This window comes from Micropterus dolomieu, linkage group LG12 (assembly GCF_021292245.1).
Source record: "Micropterus dolomieu isolate WLL.071019.BEF.003 ecotype Adirondacks linkage group LG12, ASM2129224v1, whole genome shotgun sequence".
Classification (NCBI taxonomy): Eukaryota; Metazoa; Chordata; class Actinopteri; order Centrarchiformes; family Centrarchidae; genus Micropterus; species Micropterus dolomieu.
Window position 1 is genome coordinate 27,874,888 of NC_060161.1, and position 25,453 is coordinate 27,900,340.

A 25,453-nucleotide genomic window follows, 5' to 3' on the forward strand; every position below is an offset into this window, starting at 1 on the left:
AGCCTGTAGGTCCTGTAGCTAATAAATATCACCAATAAAAATTACTTTTGAATGAAAATATTACAAAATAAATTTTCTCCTGTCAGTCTTTGTAGAGCAAGAAGAGCACTGTGGTTTTTACTGTGTCATCTTTCACTGATGTTTAATTAGTGTCTTTTTAGGAGAATAATAACTGTAAACAGACATTTAAATTTATTTTTATCCAAAACAATTAGAACCTTTTTTAGCCCTGAGTACTGTCTGCAGGTATTCCTTTTAGTCTTCACACAGCCCAAACAACCTTCACCAATAACTTAGGGCAGCCTGTAAAGCAGCCTTACCAGGGCAAAAAATGCAGAAAAGCACATGTCACACCACTAGCTTCTGCTCGTTGAGCTTATTGGTTTGAGCTCAAGATAACAACATAAGGGGACTAAGACAAACATATCAACATGTTTTATAAATTCTTCTCTTACATGGACGACAGTGGCGGGGCAGTAAGAGCACACTGTCTCAAGAGACTTACGGGACACAATGTGATGCCAGGTGCTGCCATGATTATATCCAACTGATGACAAAATTTTTGACAAAATGCAAGTGATCTTGAAGTTTTGAGCTCATTGTAAAGGAAATCCTACAGTAGTGTGCTTATTTGGGTATAGCTGCCTTTAAATGTGTTGCCTTTTTCACTGCCTTCTAGGACGCTAAATGCTTTTTGTGTGGTCCCGACTTCAGCTTGATTAGCATGGAAAGCAATGCTTGAAACATACGGCCCGTTTTTCAGCAATACAAATAGGTCTGTTGGGAAAATAACTGATCAATCAGGACTGGGGAATGGGGATATCATCTTTCAGCGCAAGAGCAAGAAATTAAACAACTTAAAAATAGTGTGGATGAGATTGACACAGCTGGTACTGGCTGTAGACTGGAGAGAAGTAGCAATGCTTAAATTGGCATAATTGTTAGATAGATATAAAAAAAATTTAAAGTTAGACATCCACTAATATAAATATGATGTCAGACGGACTAATGTGATACATATTATCAAGCAAAGCCACAGTGCTCGTCATTGTGTCCAGAGCTGGAAAGTACCTAACCTCTATCATATTCAGGCAGAAAAAAATAATTCCAGCTCCAGTTCCCTGAGAGATTATTTTTGTGTCCATAGCAGGCAGAGATGGCCAAGATCCTACTGCTGTAAGAGGAGCCTGTTTAAAACTCTCATCAGGTAAAGTAAAACTGGATTCTTATACTGCCCTTTTCTGATATTTTACTATACTTTTTAAGCAGTTAGGCAACATATAGTAGATATGTTGATTTTTATCCACTAAGCTTGCCTCACTTTTTTTTAAAGCACCCCAAATACCTCTAGATAAAAACACGTTGAAAGACTCAAACTCCTGTCAGCGGTATTTGAGATATCAAGCGAGACACATGAATACATAAACACGGTGCATCCTTTGCCCTTTCTTAACGGACAGCTTGGATTACTTCCACATGTGTACAGAATGTTTTCTTTAACCTAAGAGAGTTGAATGAGCACACAGACGTCTCCTCCATGTCTTCCTGCTTCACACTCATTCCTCAGATTATCTAACAGACTGTTGTGACTCCCTCAACAGTTCCTCGCTCGAGCTCAGTTCAACCTTAGCTCTATATGGAAGGCGCTGATTCACTCTTACCAGTCATTTCGTCTGAACTGGTGCCAGGTTTCACCATGTCATCATGTGCTTGCTTCTCTAACCTCTAAGCTGCCACTCCTCTCCACAACCAAGACAAAACATTGAAAGTGGCTACATCCATCAGACATGGTGCTTCCAAAGCCTCAGTCCTAATCCATCAATCCTGGAGTGACCAGAAATGCTAGTAGCACTTCCTGTCACTAAGTAGCTAGCTATCTAGCGATTTTTGTGTTTAAGGAGTTGACAGCCCCCTGAGGCATCTTACCCTAACCTTAACCGTTACAGAAGTTAGTGCCTAAACCTAAGTCAGTAAATATATGTCAGCTAACCCAGCTGCACACATGGGCCGTGAGGCCAATGTGACAGCAGATAGGGTTAACCTCCTTTGTGTTGCAACGCTGTTGCAAACTGCAGTGTTACATACATGTGCAAAATCGCCGTACCTAAATAACACATTACTCATTTGTTTAATCCTCAACAAAAACAGAAATGGAAAAACAACAATGTGTGGTTTTAAGGGGGATTTAAAAAAAACTTTTTCCTGGGCACAGTGAAATACATCCAGCAAATGAACCCTGAAAAACTACAAATTGTTGTTTTTGTACGGATCAAACAAGATACAACATGTTAAAGGGATGGTCAGTGGATCTGCAGAAGGATTGTTGATATTTGAACTCAACTGACAAACAAATACCTCCAGAGTCGAAACGCCTTTGTCCTTGCCTGGTCATACAACGTTCTTCTCTGTTTATACTCTTCAGACCTTTTCCTCTTTGGCTGTTTCTCGGCCATCTCACAGTGTTCACAGTGCCTGGAGTCACTTTCAAATGTGCCGATGTATTGAACTCTCTCTTCCACTACCTCCCTCCCCCCATCACTTCAAGTACAAGCACTAACGCCACCTGTTGCTGATTGGCTGAAACAAGGTTGTGGGAAAGGTCCCCACCTTTGTTTTCCATTTACAGAGCCAGGACTGTGTACAAAAAACAGATTTTTTTTAGAGCACACACAAAACAGAGAGCCAGCAAAACGTGAGGAAATATTTGCTGAATTTAACAAAAAGTGTAATGGATTACATTACTAACTATCCCTTTAAATAGTGAGCTTTAGAGGTGCTGGTTGGTGGGGCCAAGCTAGCTGTTTCCCTCTGCTTCCACTCTGTATGCTACACTAATCGAGTCCCAGCTCTAATTTAACATACTAACATAGGAGTGGTATGAATCTTCTCATTTAACTCTTGGCAAGACAGCTAAAAAGTCCCTAAATGTCAAACAGCTCCTTTAAACGTGAGTTTGGGTCCATCCAAATCAACAAACAGAATGATAAACCTTGATATGCTTCAACTATACAATTTGTATTTATTTGAATAAAACATGCTGTAATAGCAATCTCCGTACCTTTTGGGATGCTGATCTTGAATTCCAGGTCCCTCTCTTCCAGGTGGTACAAGGCGACTTCCTGTAACCTGGCTCGCTCCAGCTCTGACAGACTTTGGATGGGCACCGGCTGTAACCGCACACTCTGACCCAACATGGTCGCCCACGTGTGGTCCCCCTGTCGAGAGAGAGAGAGAGGGGGGGGTTAGTGGGGAAAGAATGTAATGATCAAAAAGGTAGATTTAGGATCAAGTAGGACCTATGGCAGCACAGACCATTAATCACAATCACCACATACTTTTATCTCTTTACAACTAATTTTCTGCTCCTGAAGACTAAATGGAAACCTCTTCTGGCTGTAATCAGTGAACATTATCAACCAACCATCAAGTTTTTAAAAGGCAAAAGCCTAGAAGATTCAGTGACTCACAGGTTAGATAACCCTGTCCCTACTTTTATCTTTACTGTCATTCTTTACCAAGACGATCATTTTACTTGGTAGATTGTTGCAAGAAACGACTGCCTGCCAAATTCCCACAGCACTCGATCTCAGATAGTCAGCTGCAGCAGAAGTTCGCCAACAGTAACTAAACAGATTTGGAAAGGCAGCGGGGTTCCCTCCAGCACAGCCCTGCGCTGGGCTCAAACACATTTATAAGGAATTTTATAAGAAAAGAGTTGGTTATGTTGAACTAACACTGCTGCTGTCACCTCTTGAAGTCTGTTCCCCGTCAGATAGGGTTTCCCGCAGTATATTATCATCTTATAAAACGACAACAATGGATCATGTTTTACAAGATGATTATTATTTTAAAATATATTAAACAGTACATAAAATAGTTTAAATCACCTAAAGCAAATTATTAATTAGACATGAATGCGTCAGTAATAATAATAATGATGATACAATAAAACACTCAGAGGGCACATTTTTCAGCATTATGAGAACTTTTACTTTCTGATACTTTTTACAGTACATTTTGCTGATAATGCTTATGTACTTTACATTATCTTTACATTACATTTCAATGCAGGACTTTTACTGGAGTATTTTCACAGTGTGGTATTACTACTTCCAACAAAGTAAAGGATCTGAATACTTTTTCCACCACTGTACACATATACATATATACACACACTCCCATGCTCCGTTGTTTACTGCATGTCTCTGGGGTCTTGAGTTATCACTCACTAAAAAGCTGTCACTGACAGATAAATAGAAAAGGACTATTGTTAGTCCCAAAGAACATTTTCAAATATTCCCCAGTGGACACGTGGAAGGTTTTTTTCTTTCAGCGGTCAGCAGATGTTTTCATCAGCAACTTCCATTAAAAGAATTCTTTATTCTTGCAACTTGGGTGGATAAATTTATTTGCACAGTAGAGATGCTTAAATAGTCTGAGCTCCATGCTAATAATGTTTGAGAGACTATATGTGGCATCTCCTTTTCTTTCTGCTGTGATCTGGCTTCCCACAAGGAGAGCCTTCTGTTTTTAATCTCTAAACGATCATAAGTTTATTTTAGGTGCAGCCACACACACACTTTATATCTGAGGTTACAAATGGACCAAATGTCTGAAGGCATTAAGTCATACCAGCTCCTGGCTGAACTTCAGCTAGACTGAGACCACTGGGGGATGTAACTAAGCACTTTACTATTTACTCAAGGATTGTACGTACAAGTAAGTACATATTTGACGTCCTTCATTCCTACTGTACTTTTTACTTCCATATATTTATCTGACAGCTTTAGTTACTTTACACATTTGTGCATCTGAAAAGCTTGTAAAATATTATGTTTTGTGATAAATGAAACTACCAAACAGTTTATACAAAGCTGGAATGATTAGTTGATTAATCCATTAGTCATTTGATGACTATTTTGATAATCTTCTTCCTCTTTCAATCTCATTTTTCATGCAAAAACATTTCATGGTTCCAGCTTCACTCATATGCTGATTTGCTAATTTACTAATTTACTCTGAATTGTTTCAATAATTTAGATTTATTTTTAATAATGTTTGTTGGACAAAGCAAATATTGGGCAGGTGTCACTTTGGGCTTTAGATTGTGACAAACCAAACAATCAATTCAGGGAGAAAATAATCAGCAGATTCATCCATAGTTATTATAGTTACAAATAATCCGATACAAAACAGTACTAAATGAGCTTCACCTCAACAACAACAGCAGTAAAATCATGATTTACATGAATGCATGAGTAATAATAATCTAATTATATAATATATAACTGGATAGTACTTTTATTTTCAATGCTTCAAGTAACATTTTTCATGCAAGATTTTACTTGAAGCACATTACTTTTACAGTGTGGTACCTTTGCTTAATTAAAAGGATCCAAATTCTTCCTCCACCAGTGATTGAGTAAACACAATGGTAACAGGGAGAATGACAGACTGAGTGAATGATGAATAACAGGATGGAGAAACTGAGGAAAGAAAGTGAAATGAATTTGCTGAAGTGAAAGAGTGAGAGAGCAGAGGCAGCGTGTTTGATGGAGGGATGCAGCGTGTTAACAAGAACCAGATAAACACACTCCAGATCTGAGGCCCTTGTTTCACAACCGGTTCACCCAATCAGACAACATGTTTTTAACACTTGTGTGGTTTGTTTGTATACCCACTGAGGAAACATGAGCATTAAGTCTGAGGAATTTTGCATAAAAGTTTGTAATGGAGATCGGGGTGAGACAGTTTTTAGTTGGTGTCTTTAAAGCGATGTCTCCAACTAAAATATGTACACATATTTAAGGGTGTGATGCATTCCTGGGAAAAAACACTTTGGATCTAAAAATCTAAAACCACTTTTAAAAATAAGACTTTCCAAAAAAAAGTGTTTTGTTGGTTTAACTTGCCTGAGATGATCCTAGGGAGAGAATAAGTGGAGCCACAAGGGGGTCAGGGACATCATTACCTAACCAGTGCCATTTTAACATCCAGCAGTTTAGAGCGAACGTCACACCAACAGCTTAGCCTCATATTGTAACTTCCTTAAGCACTAACACGTGTGTGAGATGTTTTCAAACTTGTCTATAACTGTTCAGACACGAGAATTATGACTCCATGAAAATAAATAAATCACATTGAACAACAAAACATGTGCTTACCACTTATTCCATGGGCCTCGCTCAATCACAGGGTGAATAAAATAGATGACTCTTTAGAAATGTGTGGTCACATGACCAGTTTTGTCTTTGTCAACTTCCCCGCAGGCTCAAATCAACCCATCCTTCCCTAAATCAATCTAAATCTTCACAACACAGAGCTTGTGCCTGATACACAGAGGGACTGCACTCATTGTGAAAGTTAGATATTTACTTCCACATTCTTAGACAAGCTGTTCAGTGTTTAAGACATTCAAACCTGTAATGCTTTCGTGGGCCAGTGGGATATTTGTTCTGGTTTATTAAGTTAATTACTATTGTTTACTAGCATTCATCTCAACAACAACAATTATTTAAATAAAAACCATGTGGGAAGTTTAGAAAGGAAATGTCTCCTTGGCGAAACAACTTGCAGACATCTGAAACATGAGCCCCATATAGACACTTCTTTTTTGTCAGAGGTCATAAGCCAAGATGGATGGAAACCACTGGTTTAATATTTAGCAATTAATTGTATTTTATATGGTTATCCGCTTAACCTTATATTAAAAGTTACAATCCATATGTTTGTAAAGAAACCAAATATGTCAATTAGAATTTTGGAGGAAATGAAACAACAACATTTTTATTTGTTGGAATTGTGCAGCCATCAAAAAAACAAAACATGGGAGACTTGGTTTTGAATGCTTCACTCAAGATGAGAAATACTGCCAGATAGTTGAATAAGATGGATATCTCCAACCTAAAACCATAGACAGTGTATTAAGATCGACCACATGACAAACACGTCCTCATACCTAAATGACAAATTGTCAAGTGTCCCAAAACCAGTACCAGTCCAGCAACAAGTGTATCGGACTTTCAGTACGTAACGTAGGTCACGCGGCCTAACAAAGAACATAAATATGGGTTTTCATGAGCTGCAGCATAATCAGCATATAGCCTACGGCCGTTTTTCTGGTGAGGACAGGCTTGACATGACAGCGCCTTTAAAGTGAAACCAAGTAATCTCTATCGCCCCATGACAGCTGGCTGCAGTATAGGTCATAATCCCCTTCCCCTTCATGTTAGCGGATTGGTCATGGGCCAAACTAAAAGATCCATGTACACGGCAAATACATTTTTCCCAAAGATGGTTTCTGTCATTTTAGGTAGTAAGCATTCAAGTTTGGTTTTAATTAGTTATTTGATGCTATAAAAACGGGGGGTTTGCATCATGACTTACAGCTGTGATTGACAGCTGCCCCGAGAAAGGTAGTTATACCATAGTACAGCCAGTAGCTCAGCGACTGTAACGTTACTGGCCAGAAGGATTGTAATATGTGCAGCAATTAAGATGGGAGGTGAGGTATTGAAATTGTTTTGATGAGAAAGAGTCTGGCCCATCTAATCAGTAACATCAACACTACTGTAGTCTGATTACTGGGCTCCAACCCTGAGATGGCAGTGCCCACATCATGTGGTAACCAAAAGAAACAAGTGTGGCTGTATTATTAATGATTGATAAAAAGTAATCTCAGCCACTTTCTTCTTCGGTTGGGGGGCATGAACGTTTTTTTGGGAGTGTGTGACATACATAAGTTAACAACATAAGTTGAAGTTCAGTCACCAAACTCTGAAAACAATTGTTTTTAAATTATGAATTACGGTAATTGTCTTTAAATATATCTAATTGTGAAATAAGGGTAGTAAGTGAAAACTTTAGAAAATGCCTGACATTTCCGAAGAATTTAACTATTATACACCATGTTTCCTAATAACCTGCCTACAAGATCTCTCAACCCTTCATACAGTACCTGGAGTCAGAAATTGTACTCTTTCTGTAGCTCTCTGCTTCCTGCCTTTGGCACCGAGCCCTGACTGAACCTTTACAGACAATGAGAATCACATGTAAAAATCTGTTCAGCCGCTTGTGTTGTGAAACAGCCAGCAAACTCAATATAAGTAACACAGCAATATCCATATAAGGCTATAAGCTATTGCTCTAGACCAGACCAAGTAAGCCCATAGCTGCAAAAAAATGTTATGCTCACATAATCAGCTTTTCATTTGTAAGACAACCATTGTGTTATTTCTTCTTTTAAAATTGACATGCTCTCCCTTCAAAGGAACGACGATGACTGACCACACATGCCTTTATATAATCAGTCTTTTGTAAGCAATCAGCCTCAAGCGTGCTCTCATCCTGCTGTGCATGTTGTCTCCTCTGTATACGTACACTTCCACATATTGTGACTGTCTCATGTCTATAATTGAGGTGGCCTCAGCCCAAACAGAGCACAGCGTGATTTGAGAAAATTGCTTTGGCCTTAATGCTATACGTAACCAGACAATCACACTGTGGTGAAAGTGGGTGAAAGTTTCCCACATGTTGGTGAGGCCGTGTCTATTTTTTTCTAAAACGGGTGACATACTATGTCTTAAAGTAAAGATGGTTGAATGAAAAACAATACTATGGGAAAGGGTAAAGGCCAAAGTTAAGACTGACATTTAGGATCTGTTTAGAGAAAGTAAACCTATACATTATCTCGTGCGTTTTTCTTTCTCTCTTTACAACAGATGTGCATATTTATGTCTCAAAATAAAACATTCCTCACAGTTCACATACAGTATGTGTTATTGCACAGCAACTTAAAGTCTACCTTCAGTTTCTATCTCTTCAAGTGCATTTTTTCTAAAATATCAGTCCCTCCAGGATTTCGCGATTTTGTAATCAACTATTAATAACAGAAATTCAACAAATCCTTGTGAATCCAGGGCGACTTGCAATTTTGACCAATCACTGCAACTTTTCCACAAATTTGACCTATTATCGCCATTTCCCACAAAACATGTCATGTCAAACAAGTAATAGCAGACATTTGAGATAGCAATGGCTCACATTTGCCGACAAATAAAAAAGGACCGTGAATAACAGTATCCATCTTTTTTACCAAAGCGGGGGTAAACTGTTTTGCAAAATGAGCAGCATAGTGGTCGAACATAAAGGAAATAGTGATTGACACACAGAGCGGCAGAAATTCATGGAGGAAGTCAGATGAGACAACTCACAGAGACACAGGCTGTTGCATCCTGCTCAATTGCAAGAAAGAAATAAGGTAAGTTGGTTTAAATATGCAGGGTTAGGGTTAGGCCCATAAAATCCTGGAGGGACGGTATAATAACTGAACTATAACAAATACCTTTACAGTTTTCACTTAATCCCACAATTCCTTTGCAGAAAATGCCCAAAATTACTGCAGATTTCATCGCAATTCTTCAGGAAAGAATCAGCCATTTTAGACCGCAACAATCACAAAAAAGGCCTGTGAAATCCTGGAGGGACTGAAATATACTATCTGCAGGGTCAACTCCAGGACAGTCGTGATGACAATACAAAACCTGCAGTATTTTCAGCAGATTCCAACAGCAGATTCATATAACAGTGCTTAGCACACTGCAGCTGTACGCCAAAGACAAGAGCAAACAGGATGTTGAACAACACAATGTAAAAAACTTATATCTAGTGACACCCGAGTGTGTCGCCATGTCAAAATCCCAGTGCTTTGCTGTACAGTGTTATAACTGTCCTTTTTTTGCTAAAGTACTTTGTTCAGGTATTGTGTGTCGGGCTGCCCCCTCCACATCAAGGATTCAATTGATAAGTCAGAAAAAACGAGTTGACTCGCATTTTCACTGCGCTTTGTTTTTAGCTAGCTCACTGTACACAGAGTAACGCAGGATACCAGCATGTCTTATCTCAAAATGACCTGACCACAAAACTAATTACTGAAATGCAAACAAAGAAGGATGGATGAAATGCAAATCAGACCAACTCATATCTGTAGCGAAGTCGGTTTAACTACTTTTGAACCAGATGCTGGTACAACCTCCTCTACAGCCGTCCACCGTGACCGACTCTTCATCAGAAGGCTGGGAACCGGGAGACATAAAATTAAAAAATGCATCATTTACACTAAGGCATGTGATGCCTGTGTATACATTCCCTGTGCCCACAGCTGATGTGATGTTGTTCCAAGGATCAGTAAATGCTAAGTCACTTTGTTGCTGATACACTGGATTTGTTTGGCTCCTGTTTTTTGTTCTTTATAGCGGCGAAAATATTTCAGAAATGTAAAATCTAATCAGAGAAATGCTGTGATTTAATACAATGATATACCAAGACTATAAAACACATTTAATCTGATTGTTCTCAGCATGTTTGCCCAATGCAGACCAAGTTTTTTTCATGTGGTTTGCGGCAGCATAAACACAAGGTGTTTATTAACATTGAGGAAAACCAAACATAACTCGTGGTGAAGAATTTTATTCCAAATGTTGAAACTCAAAGAAAAATGACAAACCAGTGATGTCTTTGATATGTGGTAAATGTTTGACCACACTGAAGTGGTTCTCCAAAGTTGGAAATCATTTTGCCACTACTGTCAGCATTCTAGTATGAGTAGATTCAATAGTTGGAGTAAAGATCCATCTCCCTGTTTTAGATTTTCTGTCCAATTGTGGCTGTGGTCAATACCAGGAACCAGAAAGCGAAAGTATTCAAACCACATGACAGACAAACCACACAGTACACTGAACCACAGTACCGAGGGTTACTCCCAAGACCAAAAATAAGCATCTTGTAAGTTAACTCGAGTTACAGGTGACAAATCTCTTTTGATTTGGGGAGGGTGACCTGAGATATGTTTGCCAAAGACATACGTTGTTCTCATCCTCAAATAGTGTTGTAGTCAAGACCGCCCAAACCCAGAATTTTAGGAGCTGAGACCAAGTCAAGACCATGACCGGTTCCCCACATTACATGACACACAATAAAATGTGGAACGAGATCATAGGTACTTCTCAAATTGATCTGAAAGATCCACATTCCCATATTCAACACTCCTTTTCCATGCTGACCATCACAGGGAGGGGTGACAGTTGTTAAACAACATATTTTTAATTAGGGTTATTGGTTGCATTTGAAGAAATACGTTTTACATCCAATCAAAATTAGGATATTAACAAATAAATCAGACAATGCAAAAGCAATTTATTGATGAAGTTGTGGTCTTGACTGGTCTTGAAATTAAATCCCGAGACCGAGACAAGACCGAGTACAAACTCAGTTGAGTACAAGACGAGACCAAGAATCAAAAAGTGGTCTTAAGACGGGTCTTGAGTACTACAACACTATCCTCAAAGACTTTTCTCCTTTATTTGCAAACCAACAACTAAATTTAATCTTTGTGTTGCTGAAACTTTTACTTATATATTGTTAAATCAACTGGCCCACTGAATAGAAACCCCGCTCTCACGGGTCACCACTTTCTTTTTAGCAGGGGTCGCCTTTTCTTCCTAAGAGGTATCATAGAGGAGTCATAATGCGCTAGAGGCATCCAGGAAAGTGGTGACCCGTGAGAGCGGGCTTTCCTTGCAGTGGGCCAGTTGATTGAACATGGCACCCAATGTGGGGCTTCCTAGTCAAATTCCTAGTCAGTACTGAACATAATCTGGAATGAGTTTCTTTACCAAAAATGCTGCCAGTTTACTGTTTATCTGTAATGGAGTGTGTTAATGTAGGCAGCGTGGATGTAAACATAAAAGAATACTAACTTACCAGTCTACAAGGGGGAAGAAAAACAAAGACAAGAAGGAAAAAAAGCCTTTCAGTTTCTCTCTGATGTCCACCAAAAGAGAAATGTAATTATTTTTTAAAAAATGCAACAAAAAGAAGCCCCCAAAAGTTCCCCCCTTTTTCTCCTCTTCTGAGCTCTAGGGTCAGCAACTTAAATAATTGATCCGCAGGAAGGACCTCACCCGTTTTCCAAACGTTCATTGGCTGCCAGAACTTAGCCATCAGATTGATTGGTTCTTACATTCTCACCTCACATCCTTCTTCTCTTTTTATAGGTAGCGTACACTTCCTGCCAGTAGTTGCAACAGCCCTTTGCTCTAGTCACAAGTTAACAATAAAAAAATATCAAGTCAGATAATAAAACATATAATATAGATTCAACAAACTATGATTGGGTAATCTTTTCTAATGTCCGATGAATGTAATCCAAAAATATAGTAGGTCTCAAAAAAAACAAGACAAAATGAGCATTTCCTCTCTCTCTCTTCTCTTAAATGCATCACACAAATGAAAATCACAAACAAGATGCCAAAAAGACATCAATCGTGGGTTGTCAACATCTTTTACAAAGAAATTATTCCTTCTGTTCTTTTAATCTTAAAATGAGAGTACTTTCATTTTCACAATGGCTGGTGATGTATAGGCGAATAGTGCCTTCTTTTCTGATTAAAATTATTATCTTGGTGTCATCAGGGAATGCATACATGAGACGTCCTTACAGAAGACAAGTCTTAAAGTTTACTAAAAATTTATACTTACTTAAAAAATTATATAAACTAAAAAAGTAAAACTCTTGACCTTCCCCTCTTTATCACACCTTTTTTCACACCTCCCCTCATGTGCGCTAGATACACAGATGTGTCGTCAGGGACGCGTTACGTTTTAGTTTAATTTACAGCACAAGAGTGGACCTTAGCTTCCTCTTTCCTAGAAACTAGCGTTATTTTGAGACTTCAGCATACACTGACGCTGAGCATCTCTAACCATACACAAAGGTCTCTTGAGGCAAAGAGAAGTTCAGGCACAAGAGATGCAGAGATAGACTTATTATTAAAGAAATAAACAATAGTTAAAATATTTGTACTTTTGTAACATGAGCTAAGCAGTTAACGATTATCACTCTTAAAGCAAAGGCAAATCATTTTACTATATGGCTTGTATATGTGCGACCCTACACGCAGGATAAGCGGTTGACGATGGATGGGTGGATGGCTTGTATATGTGTCAGGCAGTCAAATGGTTTCTAAAAAGGCCCCTGGTGAGGATGGTGTCTTTGCTTTAGTCTCAGTATTACACAGCACTGATCATGATCATGTCAATCATAAGCATATTTAAGACACTTTTGCAGAGTTCTCATTTTTAAATGTCGTTACACATTGAAAACTCAGCGTAAATTGTCAAACCAAGTGAACAAGCTAGCTATAGCTGATAAAATTAGCAGCAGACTTCACAAAAGGTAGATTTTTACGATGGCTTGGATCAAACTAATAGTCAGGCTTTGTTCAGATAGACGATTAATTTCATCTGTTGCATGAAGCTGTCTTTGAAGCTGGCTATCCTAAGTAGGACTAATGTGCAATGAATTCGGGGTAAATTAAGACTTTTTTCAAACTTAAAAACAAGGGCTAATAGAGCAACTGCGTCAAACAGCTCTGGTGTTCACTTCTGCCTTTTGGAAAAATGTAATAGTTACAAGGGCATTAAACTAGTTATATTTAGCTCAGAGTGTAATAATCCAAAAAACTTCTGGTAAAATCAGCTCAGTGCAGACCTATATCAACAGCAGTGCTGGCATAAAGCTTCAGACCAGTCAAAATATCCAACGCTTTCTCTTGTGCGTGAAACCTAACTTCTTCCCTTTCCTGTAGTCTTGTGCTTCCTCGTCCCTCTCCTTTCTCCTCCTGTCACTTTCTGCAGGTGTTTCTGGCTCTGGAGTCTGTGGTTGCGAGTCACCTTCTGCTACAATTATTATTACTAGTCATAAACATCATAAATCATAAACATTACTATAAATATCTGTACCATTATTCATTCATTCAATAGCAACATTACCTTTACCTCCGTACCTCTGTGTGTATACTGTGTAGACTGCTCCCTACACCCCCCCATCCCTCTCTCTCTCTCTGTCCCCCAGCCCACCCTGAGCCATGGTTCTGCTCGAGGTTTCTGCCTCTGAAAAGGAAGTTTTTTCCTTGCCTCTGTCGCCTAGTGCTTGCTCTTGGTGGGAATTGTTGGGTCTCTGTAAATAAAATCACAGAGTACGGTCTAGACCAGCTCTTTTATGAAAAGCACTATGAGATGACAATGGAGTGGTAACTCTGCCAACGTAAACTACGTAAGTGCTGGAGTAGAGACCTTGACAGGCATAGCAAGAGAAACTATGACTGTTTTTAGTACATGGTTACACCTTTTTGATCTGAAACTAAATTAAAGTAACTTTATTTATGTACTGTAGCACCTTTCAAGAGCAGAACGTCACAGAAGGAAATCCGGCAACCAACATAAAAACAAGAGGACTTAGGAAGAATAAACACCATCAAATAGAAATAATTATAAATTAAACAAAGGCAAGTCTGTACAGGACGGTTGTGAGCTGCTTTTAAAAAGGTGTCCACAGATCTTATTACAATGAGACCTGTTGGGAGTACCTGGTTAGCTCAGCAGCAGCATTTTGGACCACATTTTAGTAAGACCATGTCAATGTTTTGCAAAGAAGCAGTTCAACTGTGAAGATCAAGCAGGACAAAGACATTGCCAGGAGAAGTTAGGGACATACTACACAAAGCAGAACCTGCTAAAACGTCCATATTCCTGCACTGTTGTTAGACCTTTGTGTTTGAGCTACAGGCGCAGCAGACAGAAGTGTGATCACATAAGGTTTGCCTGTTTTCGTACCCCTTGCCTGAAGTAAAAGAAATGCTCTGATAACAGATGCTTCTCTGCCTTTCACTCTTCTCTCCCCCTACACCAGATGTCACTCACTCTTTGGTCATTTTAAATCTCTCGCCCCTTTTCCTCTACTTCTTCTTTCCCGGCCTTCCTCTCTCCCTCACCTCTCCGTCAGGCTGCTGTTAATGTGATTGTGTATATTCGTCTCTCCCGTGGGTGCACTCCTGTTCATGTGCTTTCCCTAATTAACCTCAGCCTTTCATCCTGCCCCCCTCTTCTTGGCAAAACACTGCAAATGAGACAGAGATTAATACGACTGCTCGTTCTCATTTATTAGCAGGAGGTGATGAGGTAGTTCATTTTCCTCTGAGTTACTGGGCATTTATAATTGTTGCCACTGATGTTAACATAACAACTGCGCTTTTTCATTACTCTGTGGAAATGTTATTTTTGCTTTTTCCTGATGCAGCAGTGTTTACGGTCAACATGACACTGATGCATTAACACTCCTACAGTCAGTGATATTTGGCAACATTAGAGCAGCTGGTGAGGACAACTGTAATAAGGGTAACATCATGTGATCATTAGTCACAATGCTGACAACCAAACCGTTATGTATTTCCTCAAAATACTTTAGTTAGTTGGATATTTGTATTTCATGAATCTAATGCCATAACTCTGACTTGAAAAATAATTAAATTAAAAAAAAAAGGTTGTCATGAGGCCTCCCAGATCCTGCGTGGGCTGACTTCCACAATGACACTCTACATAAAATAAAACTGTTCTGTTGGGCCACAACACGCAGGTTCACATTGGGAGTGTTGTTAATGTTTAGGCAATAAAAGCACTTTGGTTAAGGTTGGAGACAGATCATGGTTTCAGTTAAATGGCAGTAAAGTTAACACATCCTGTCTCGTGCTTCTTGTCACTTTTGACTATGTGCTTAATAAAGATAAGCATAAAAAGGTAATCCCGCTTTAGTTGCTATGAGTGGATATTGTCGATAAAACAAAGGATAGACCTTGTCAGTGAACATTTTACTGATACTTTTAGGTTGCAACACATTGTCACTCCCGACTCATCACATATTGACGCTTGGTCAAGGCCCTTTGGCATCGCTTTTTAATGCCCTGGGTACCCCTTTAGCGTAATTTTTAGACATTTAACGCTTAGCAACAACAAATATCCAACGTCCTGTTAGATTTTCAAAATAAAACGCTAGCATTTCTAAACATCGGCATTTTGAAACGGCACGTTATTAAAGATGTCAGACGTTGCAATTTGGTTAGGTTTAGGCACAAAAAGTACTTGTACTCATGGTTTTGGTTAAAATAACTACATAGGTCAGTTAACATGTAAGTTAACTTGCGTAACTTACGCAATTTACGTAACTCGCAGAACTTTAATAAAAATATTTCATGTTGACTTTTGCACAGGACCCTCTGTCTCCTGGTTCAAAGTCGGGGTTCAGGCCCTCCTTCCACCCCAATCACCTCCTTAATCAGTCTTTTGTGTTAAATATTATATATCTACCTTTACCGTCAAAAACTGACGCTACAGGGTTTCCCCCAATGCGTTGAACTATGATGCTATAAGGATCCCAAGTGCGTTACAAACTGACACCGATGGGTCTTGACCATGCGTCCGTGAGTATCAAGATTCTTTGACTTTCCGGTTAATTCATTCATTAATGTGCTCTTTATGTTAAAAAACATGTTAAAAAGTTTAATAAATCTAATTCTGGTGGCATGCATTTGTTTCAAAATATACTTGATGTTGAATTTTATTTTCAAGGAGACAGTGATATCTACCAAACCTAATCTAAATATCCTGGTAGGACGTCAAACTGAGTGTAATGTTCCCTGTTTGAATGGGTTTTTCAGTACAATAATCCATACAGCATGTTTTCCCACTTCCCTACATCTCCTCACGCTGCACTGCGTCGCTGGTGAGTTACAATAAATTTACAGTTGGCTCTTTCTAGCAACACTGTATTAGAGAAAAAATAAATCACTAGTGCATAAACTATGACCTCCTTCTCCCTTATGCTTCATTTGTCCTATCAAGGTACTCAGGAGCTTTCTGGTCTTGTGTAAATTTGTGAAATAAGTATAAATGAATAAGGCGTGTACAAACACATTATAAATATTGTATTTACAGAGAGGCTAGAAAAAGGAAAGATCTAATTCAATTTTGAACTTGTCAGAAAATGTTTTCCTGTTTAAGAAGTATTAATTTGAAAAGTTCTCTCATCTCTGCAAAAACAACAAGGTTAATTACTCACCCCCTCACACATCCAAAAACACATTTCAGTATTTCACATAAATAATGTGCTCACTTTTTGCTGTGGTGCCATGATTCTTTCTACTGAAGGAACATTATCTTCACATTATTCAGCTCCACATCGTGTTCTCATCAAATTAATCAGGAACGGAGGCCGGTCTCATTAGGATGCTCTCAGAAACACATCACAACTGAGCCTGGCAGGCATTAGTATGCAAAGGTCCTCACCCATTCACACCAGCACTGACTAGAAAGCACACACACACACACAAACACACACACGTACATAAACAGACAGGCAGCACTAAGAGGCCCCTTGGCAGCGCTAAAGACAGGTTTTGCATCGACACAGCAGCCCTATTGTGTCAGTCCTGACTAAACTGGCATGTTACCCCCCCCCCCCCCCACACACACACAAGTTTTCAGAGATCCCACAGACTCTTTACTGTCGGACTACTGGAATTCAAAGTTAGGTCAGTAGATGAATACTAATAGAAGTGGATTAGCAAGATGATGCCAAAACCTTGTTTATGTTTGTGAAGGGTGCTTTTGTTGCTTGTGCGTGCATTTTAATGTACACTTTATAATAAAAACACTGACATTATAAGAGGTGACTAAATTTAAATCCCCTTTTTTTAACTTAAATAAACAAAATTTTGACTTGTCACAAATGTTCGTAGGTATTCTAGTCTACTTTCAGTTAGTGTAAACTCTCTTCAATCTGTAAACAATTCTTTTAAACAACTCTTTAAGAGACATACGTGCCATTTCAGGAGTGTAAGAGTCATCTTTTAAAAGACTGAATTAATAGTGTCTACAAAGTTGTTGACCTGCCTAACTTTAGCTAACAGACCTCCCAGGGTTTTTTGAGTTTTATAAATAGCATCTGTTGTTTTCCAAAAGACAAACAAAAGTTGTGCAACTTTAAAAGTAAAAATCAAAATCGTTGATGCATTAAATTCATTGGGATTTAGTGTCATCAATCTCTTCTATACAGTCTAAAACACACACACAAAACCTGAGTTGAATCTTTTATACATTAACATTTTTCATTGATAAAAAATAATTAAAGGTTGTTAGTATGAAAATCACAACAGACAGATCTGAGATGTCAAAGTGCACTTGCTTTCTTTCTCTCTCTCTCTCTCTCTCACACACACACACACTACCTGTATTGGGGTGTCACTTTCTCTTAATTAAAATCCCCTCCAATGGGTCCTCGCAGATTTCTCAGCCCTGGTTATCCAGACTTTGGTCAGACACACACACATGCATCTCAGCACTGAGCTGAATGAAAGCACCGGCAGCTCTGAGTTAAAGCAAGTAAGCGAGCGAGTGAGAAAGAGAGAGAGAGACGGGGGGGTTGGAGAGGGCTGAGAATTGAGTTAGATTAAGAGAAGAGGAGGAGGTGCGCCGCATACTGACAGCTTCCAGGCTGAGAACATAAACACAAGAGAGAGGGGCGGAGAGAAAGGAGGGGAAGTTGTAAAGGAGGAGGAAACAGGGATGAGGAAAGAGGTTGAGGAAGAGTAAAGTAAGAAGGAACTGGAGAAGGACAGAGGTAGGAGGACAAGGAAGCAGGGAGCAAGAGGAGGTAAAAAAAAATGGGAGAAGAAATGAAGGAGGGAGAGAATGAGGGAAAGTAAGGATGGCAAGAAAGGAGAGAAAAAATAAATACAATGTGGAAGAGAGTAAAAAGAGGAAGTATGGAGGAAGTAAAAAGGTTAGGAAAGAGACATCAGGCACATCAGGTAGCTGGGAAGAGGTAGGTATAAGAGGAAAAGTAGGACGTAGGGAGGCAAGAGGGGAAGGGAGCAAGACAAAGAGCTAATACAGGATATAAAGGGTGTAGGATGGGAAGGTAGGAGGGTACAGAAGTAAATAAGTAGGTAGGGAGCATAGTAATGAACTAATACAGGATAAGTAGAAAGTGAAAAATGTGGAGCAGAAAGAAAGAGGTATAAAAGAAAGAGGGAGCAAGGTATTGAAAGGATGAAGAGGTAGGCAGCAAGGAGGGGGAATAAAGAGTTCAGAAAGGAAGGGACAAAGAGGATATTGTAAGCAGGAAGTGAGAATAAGGGTAGTACGGGTAGGTAGGTGAAAATGATAAAAGAAGGGACAGGAGAAGGTATAAGGGAAAACAAAAAGGAAGATGGGACCACTAAAACAAAGTAGGGAAGCAGAGAAAGAAAAAAGAAGGAAGAATAAGAGGAAAAGTCTGAAGTAAGGAAGAAAATTAGTAAATGGAGAAGGGAAGATAGCAGTTAGGAAGTGAGAAAATAAGAAAGAAGGGGCATAAAGAGATGTAAGGTGAGATAAGACAGGGAGTTAATACATGATGGAGGTGGAGGGAGAAAGTGAGCGAGAGAAAAAGGTAAGAAAGGAAGGGAGGAAGCTAATTCAGGGACAAAGGCAGTTAAAGAGTAGAAAAAGGAGAGAGGGAAGGAGAAAAGGAGGCAGAAAAAAAGATGAAGTGGGGAAAAGGAGGCAACGAAGGAAAGTTACAGAAGGAGGTATAAAAAGAGAAGATAGAAGGGAAAGGTGTAGAAGCAGAAAGGGAGGTTGACAACGAAGTAAAGAAGGAAGGGAGGAAGGTTTAGAGAGAGAGGAAGCGGGAATAGAGGAAGAGAATGAAGGAAAGGAGGGAAGAAGCAAGAGATTGAGAGGCAGGGAGGGAGGGAGAGAATGAGTGGGAGGAGGATTAAAACAGCTAAAAGCTCTATAAAAAGGACACCGAGCAGAGCATGGGCAGAGAAAAACAACACCGTGAGGGGGAAAATAGTTAAATGGGAAGAGAAGAACTGATGAGCAAGAAGAGCAGGAAGAAGAGCAGGAGGTGTCCTCAAACTAAACATTTCTCTTTTTCTTTTCTCCTCTTTAAAAACACAATAAAAAAGTAATGCTGCTTTGAGTGGTGTGATCTTTTCTAGAGCTACTATCAGGATGTTCTACTTTTAAAGCTGCTTGAGCCCAGATCTGACCCAGTCCTCCAGCCTGATTTTAATGTTAATAACAACTGGATTCCTCGGTTCAGAGCCTCAATCTCTCGGACATCTGTTAAGGTGAAGTTAAGTCCAAGGGATAACACTTTTACCCCCACCATGGTCCAAAGGTGTTAAAAAACTAAAACAGACTAAATGCATAACCCATAAGAGTATAGAAATATTTCAATCTCGAATTACACCAGTGCAAACTAACACAAATCCAAATTCTAAAATACAACTTTAAAGCAGCATTGACTGATATTTTGTGCCGACCTTGGGGCAGTTGAATAAGCTGTAAATAAAATATCTGACTCATCACAAGACTGTATAAAAGAAGTGGACATAGCCACCATGATGTCATTCACTGGTTTATAGACTACCGTTTTGAAGCCTCGAGTTTGGCATATTGGCCGTCGCCATCTTGGAACCAGAAGTGACCATATTTGGACAAGGGGGGAGCAGGGGAGGGATTCGCATTGACAGGTTGACCCGACTTGTCAGTAGGTAGCCACGCCTTAAAGCATACACTGCTTTATGATCCATTTTCCTCTAAATGGGACCATAATTTACTAAATAAACATCATGCTGTATTGAAGGAGACTTGAAACTAGCAACTTAGACCATAAACTCATTAGGAAAGCGTTTACTGAGGAAATAAATCAGAGGAGAAGTAAGCTTACATACAGTCGGACTTCTTTTTGCAACCAGAGGAGTTGCCCCCTGGCTGGCCATTAAAAAGTATGCAGGTGTAAGGTTTCCCCTTTCAGACCCAGAGGTTTCACGCTTGATTATCAATTTATAAAAAAGGGCTATGAAAAAGGTAAACTTGTTAGCAAGCAGTTGTTCTTATGAAAGTAATTCTAATATTTGCTCTCCTTTTAGTTCTGTTTTTGGTTTCCCCCACCAACTCCTGACTCCTTTTCACATGACCCGACTGCCCCACTCATTTACCCACCTATTTCCACTCTCCCTCATTAACCCTGCAGTTCTTAACCAGCCCATTTCCACTTACTTCTTTGACCGTTGCCTTCTTCACCATCCCTTAAGCCTGTGTTCCTCATCATGTTTAAATGAATCACTGAACTGCATCAGCTCTGCCTCAGGGTGTCTACATTTGGGTTACCTTGGTTGCACCAGCTGTGACATTTTCGCTCAGAACTGAAAATGACGCTGATGAGAGCTGACAGTGTAATAAACAGTAAAGTTGTGCGCTGTATAGCCAAAACAATGAGCAGAAAAATGAAAAACAGCTCCCTAGAGCTCCAGCTGTCATCTTGCACTATGGAGAAACCCTGACGCAACTTTAAAAGCCCGTCTTGTTTTAGACACCGTGATATTTTATATAAGGCTGTTCCATATCATTATTCCACACACATTATTTACTTGAGGCACTTGTGTGAGATTAATAATTAATAGTTTGGACATACTCAGGTTATCAGCACCAAGATTCGACTGAGTTTGTGTTTCCATGTAAATCAACAATTCAACAGGAAAATTGCAGCTTGTAATTTGTGTTTGTGTGGAAGTGAGCCTGGAAAATGTCTGTCAGCACTCCAGCTGTGGGGCCCAAAACAGCAGCAGTTGAAAAGGATGACTCCGCGACCTTTGACCTTTTGTGTTAACCCCGGCAGAGTTCATATTTCATGACCTGATTACCTAATAAGGGTAGGCAGCAATAAAGAGAGATAAAAAGATCATAGTTGCCTCACAGGGGAAGTATTACAAATAAACATGGGCTGAAGACAGCGCAGTGACACTGAGCATGAAGACTAAACAAAAACAAACGGAGGGGCAGAGCAACACAGAAATTGTAAAACTGTAAAAGAAAGGAAGATATATTCGTAACATTTAACATGACAGGTTAAGCAAACTTGCATCCCCTTTTAGCCTTCATGAAAACATTAATTTAGTGTAGTTGTGAAGGTCATACTGCAACACACAGACCGATACTTCTATCTAAACGGCTTATGGATATTTGATGTCAAAATGTTTTCTGGTTAAAGCTGTGCTCTCCACGAAACACACAGAGAAGTGAATCCTGATAGAAACTTGTTGAAATCCATTTCCAGGACTAACTTGTTTACACTGGTTGATTTTAGCTGATTAATTTCCTGTGCAGAACTAGAATAATGTCTCAATCATAATCCAGTAATAATAGAGATTATAAATAATATATCTTAAATCTGAAATGGGCTATTCTGCAAAACGAAAACTTTTACTTTTAATACTTTAATAATACGAATGCATTTTCTTATATTTTTTCTTCTTATACACATGCATGACAGTATTTTTACACTGTTACACTTTTACTAAAGTAATAATAATCTTAATTTATAGGAGAACTTTTCAAAACCAACTTACAAAGTGCTTTCACAAGTGCAAAGACTATAAAACACATATAAAGCAAGATACACGATAAAAGCAAAAAAAAGTAAAACTTCAAATAAAATCAACTACAATCAGGAAAGGCTCTCCTATAAAGCAACATAAGATCTGAGTCCTTCTTTCACCACAGAAGGCTCCAGTCAATGAATAATCATCTTTCTATTGCATAATGCACAAATGTGCTTATTACAGTAGAAATAATCTTGACCTTTGACCCCTGGCCTGTCTTTTTCCATTGATCTCATGCATATCTTTCTCCGGTGGGTGAGTGCGTGTTGTGTGTGTCAGCTTATTCTCCTCTCATCTCTTCCGGCTTCTCGCCATCATCTTTGATCCTTCACGCTTCCTGTAACGCCGCTATACATTTCCAGGTCTAAAAAGGTCACGAGTGACACTATATGGCTGTACATGTCTCATGTCCTCAAACTTGTGTGTGCTGACTGTCTGCATGAAAAACAGGATGGATGATTAACAGGCAAAGCATACCCCACAGTAACACACACTGTTGAACCAGGATGTCCATGTCAGGGGGGCAAGTTGAACATCATTGACTACACCGCCACCTACAGTCTGAACTATGTACAACAAGATTCATTCATCAAAACGTGAGCCATAACAGAGAATAGATGCACAGAACTTTCCTGCTCAGACATGTTGTGAAATAAATGATTAATAGATAAGAAACATGAAGGTAAGAGTAAGTGTTCACTTCTGGTTTGACTACAGCAGGATAACTGCCTAACAGGTCACTCAGTTAAGTTACTAACAATAGAAACATTTAATTTCATCATTTATTTGGCCAATCAAAAGTTGGGACATCATTTTATGGTCACATAGCTCAAAGTGCATAATTAATATATAATATGCTGTTAATATATAATAAGATGTTACTAATTCACCTTCATGTTTTTTTCCGCAGGTCACAAAGTCCTTGTCTATCAGTAGACAGTCGGGTGCATAAAGAGGTTAGGAGATAAGGTGTTATTGGCTTCTAAATTACAGTCCAATAGGATAAGTTAATATCAGAGGTGAAGGAGATATAATGTCTGATAGTATTTTGTCCAATCAGACATATGATTTGGCTGTTTCTTTTAAAGTGCTGAGGACTTTATGGTCACACCAGCACTTTTGAGTTTAGTTCATATGAAAGAAATTGATGCAATAATTTAATTCACTCAACAGCAAATTTAATCCACATGGAACTTGTGCATTAAATTCAACTTTAGTGAAGGCTGACCAACAGCAACGACACTGTCCTTCCAGGGGAAAGACAAAACCTATTACAGACATAGCCAAACTGTACAGCTCTCTATTCCTTTAGGCAAGGTGCAAACTACAGGGGAGCTTAGCTCCCCTTAATAAGACATCAGCTCCCCTAAGCATGATTTGTAACATTTCTAAAATATTGACAGCATGCTTTATTGACATTAATCTCTTTATTTCTCTATCATCATGGATCAAGGCGGAGCGTCAGACTTCATCCAGCCAGAGGGAACTACCACCTGACAGTCCGCAGTGGGAAACCTCAAATTTAATAGAAATAGTGAAATATTTTTACTGCACAGTATTTTGAACCCTCACCATTGCAATCAACTACTGGCCTGAGTTGTCGAAAGACATCTCTACTATCCATGATGTGATGTGAACCTGGATACGGGATGGCGGCATTCGCAGTTTTGTTTTTGTCACCTTGTTAATAATGAGGAATTGACGGATGTCTTTTTATAACTTTCATTGATAGACTTACGCAATTCACCTTTCTTTCTTCACTGATCCCCCTTATTATGGCTCTTATTTCTCTCTTCCTCTACCACCCCATCCCTCTTGCTAAAATGTCACCATGTTACTGTATGCCTATTCCATCATCACTTGGTGTATTTTTCTCTCTCCGTTTCCCAGAGGATTGGGGAAAAGGAGAAGAGGAAATGCCAACGCCGACAGAGGAAACAAGATTCCAGCCAGCATATCAATAACGAGTCACTTTCTTGGTCTCTCTCTCTCTTCTCTAAACAGGACATTCATGTCCACCCCCATCATCATGATCATCACCACTTCCACCCTTCTCAAAACATCCTCTTCTCTTATTTTCTACTCTGTTGTTTGCTGCTGTGACAGCGAGTACACGGCAAGGGTTCAATATGTCGGCGGCGCCAGGTCATGTATTGACTGTAACCCTGAATGTTACTCAACAACAGTAACAAAAATATTTTCCATTTTAATATGCAATAATCCCCAGCCTGTCTTGCAGGTCTTCAAAGAGCGTAGGCTACTCGCAAAATTATTGTTACATTTTGTTTGAAGTTCACGTCACGTGACCAGCTGTTTGCGGTGTTGCCAAAGTATTTCACTGTCTTTGCACACACATCACACACAGCTATTACCTTCACAGCTAAAATACAGCCAGACCTGACTGCTTTTACAGTCAGCCAGGGTCAGTATTCAATCGCGGGAAATGTAAAGGGTTGCAGCGGCTCACTTCAAAGAAGCTCCGTCACAGAGCCTTATCGCAAGCATGACTTTGACAGGCGGAAAAGTTCCTATCAACCGAGTTTAAGATACTTATGATAAAACGCCCACTCACTCCAAATGACTGAGTTTAGATATCGATCCTTTTATATGAGTATCAATCCTAGAGCAGGAAACGTTGGTATCAGAAATATGGATACTTTAGGATCGATCGGCACATCACTAACACAGACACCTGTCGCTCTTTTTGCTGTCTCTGTCCCCCTCGCTCAGAAACATTTTTGCTCTGTTTGACTGTCTCTCTGCTCCAGGATGCTTAATTCCCTCTGAAGCGGCTGTGATCTGCACTTTATCAGAGGAGCTGAAGTTGACATTTATGTGGATTTGTGGTGATATTTCTGTCTGATCAAAAGTGTTTTCAGTTTCGGTTTTCTACCTTTGATGAAGAGCAGTGGGCTCCTTACATCGTGTACAGTCCTAGACTGGCGCGTCTGTCAGGCGGTCTAAAGGGGAAATAGGAGCAATAAGGCAGTGTAATGCACAGCAGAGGGGCAGGTAGATTGTTAAAATATTATGACTTCAATCTCATCAGATAACATTTTATTTCTCATAATATTGATTTTTGTCTCAAAATATTATTCTGGACATGTCAGAGAACACAGGTATGT

The 25,453-nt window shown here is 39.3% G+C and overlaps 1 protein-coding gene across 1 annotated transcript in view; it reads right to left on the reverse strand.

Moving 5' to 3' along the window:
* The window catches only part of arhgap36 (Rho GTPase activating protein 36), a 53,439-nt gene extending 35,118 nt beyond the window's left edge, over positions 1 to 18,321 (reverse strand). Inside the window, exons 1-2 of the mRNA XM_046064908.1 lie at positions 18,120 to 18,321; positions 3,059 to 3,215 (exon numbers count right to left, since the gene is read on the reverse strand). Of these exons, the coding sequence (XP_045920864.1) occupies positions 3,059 to 3,194 (136 nt within the window). The 5' untranslated portion in view covers positions 3,195 to 3,215; positions 18,120 to 18,321. The remainder of the gene's footprint in view (positions 1 to 3,058; positions 3,216 to 18,119) is intronic.
* Between the last annotated feature and the right edge of the window lie 7,132 nt (positions 18,322 to 25,453).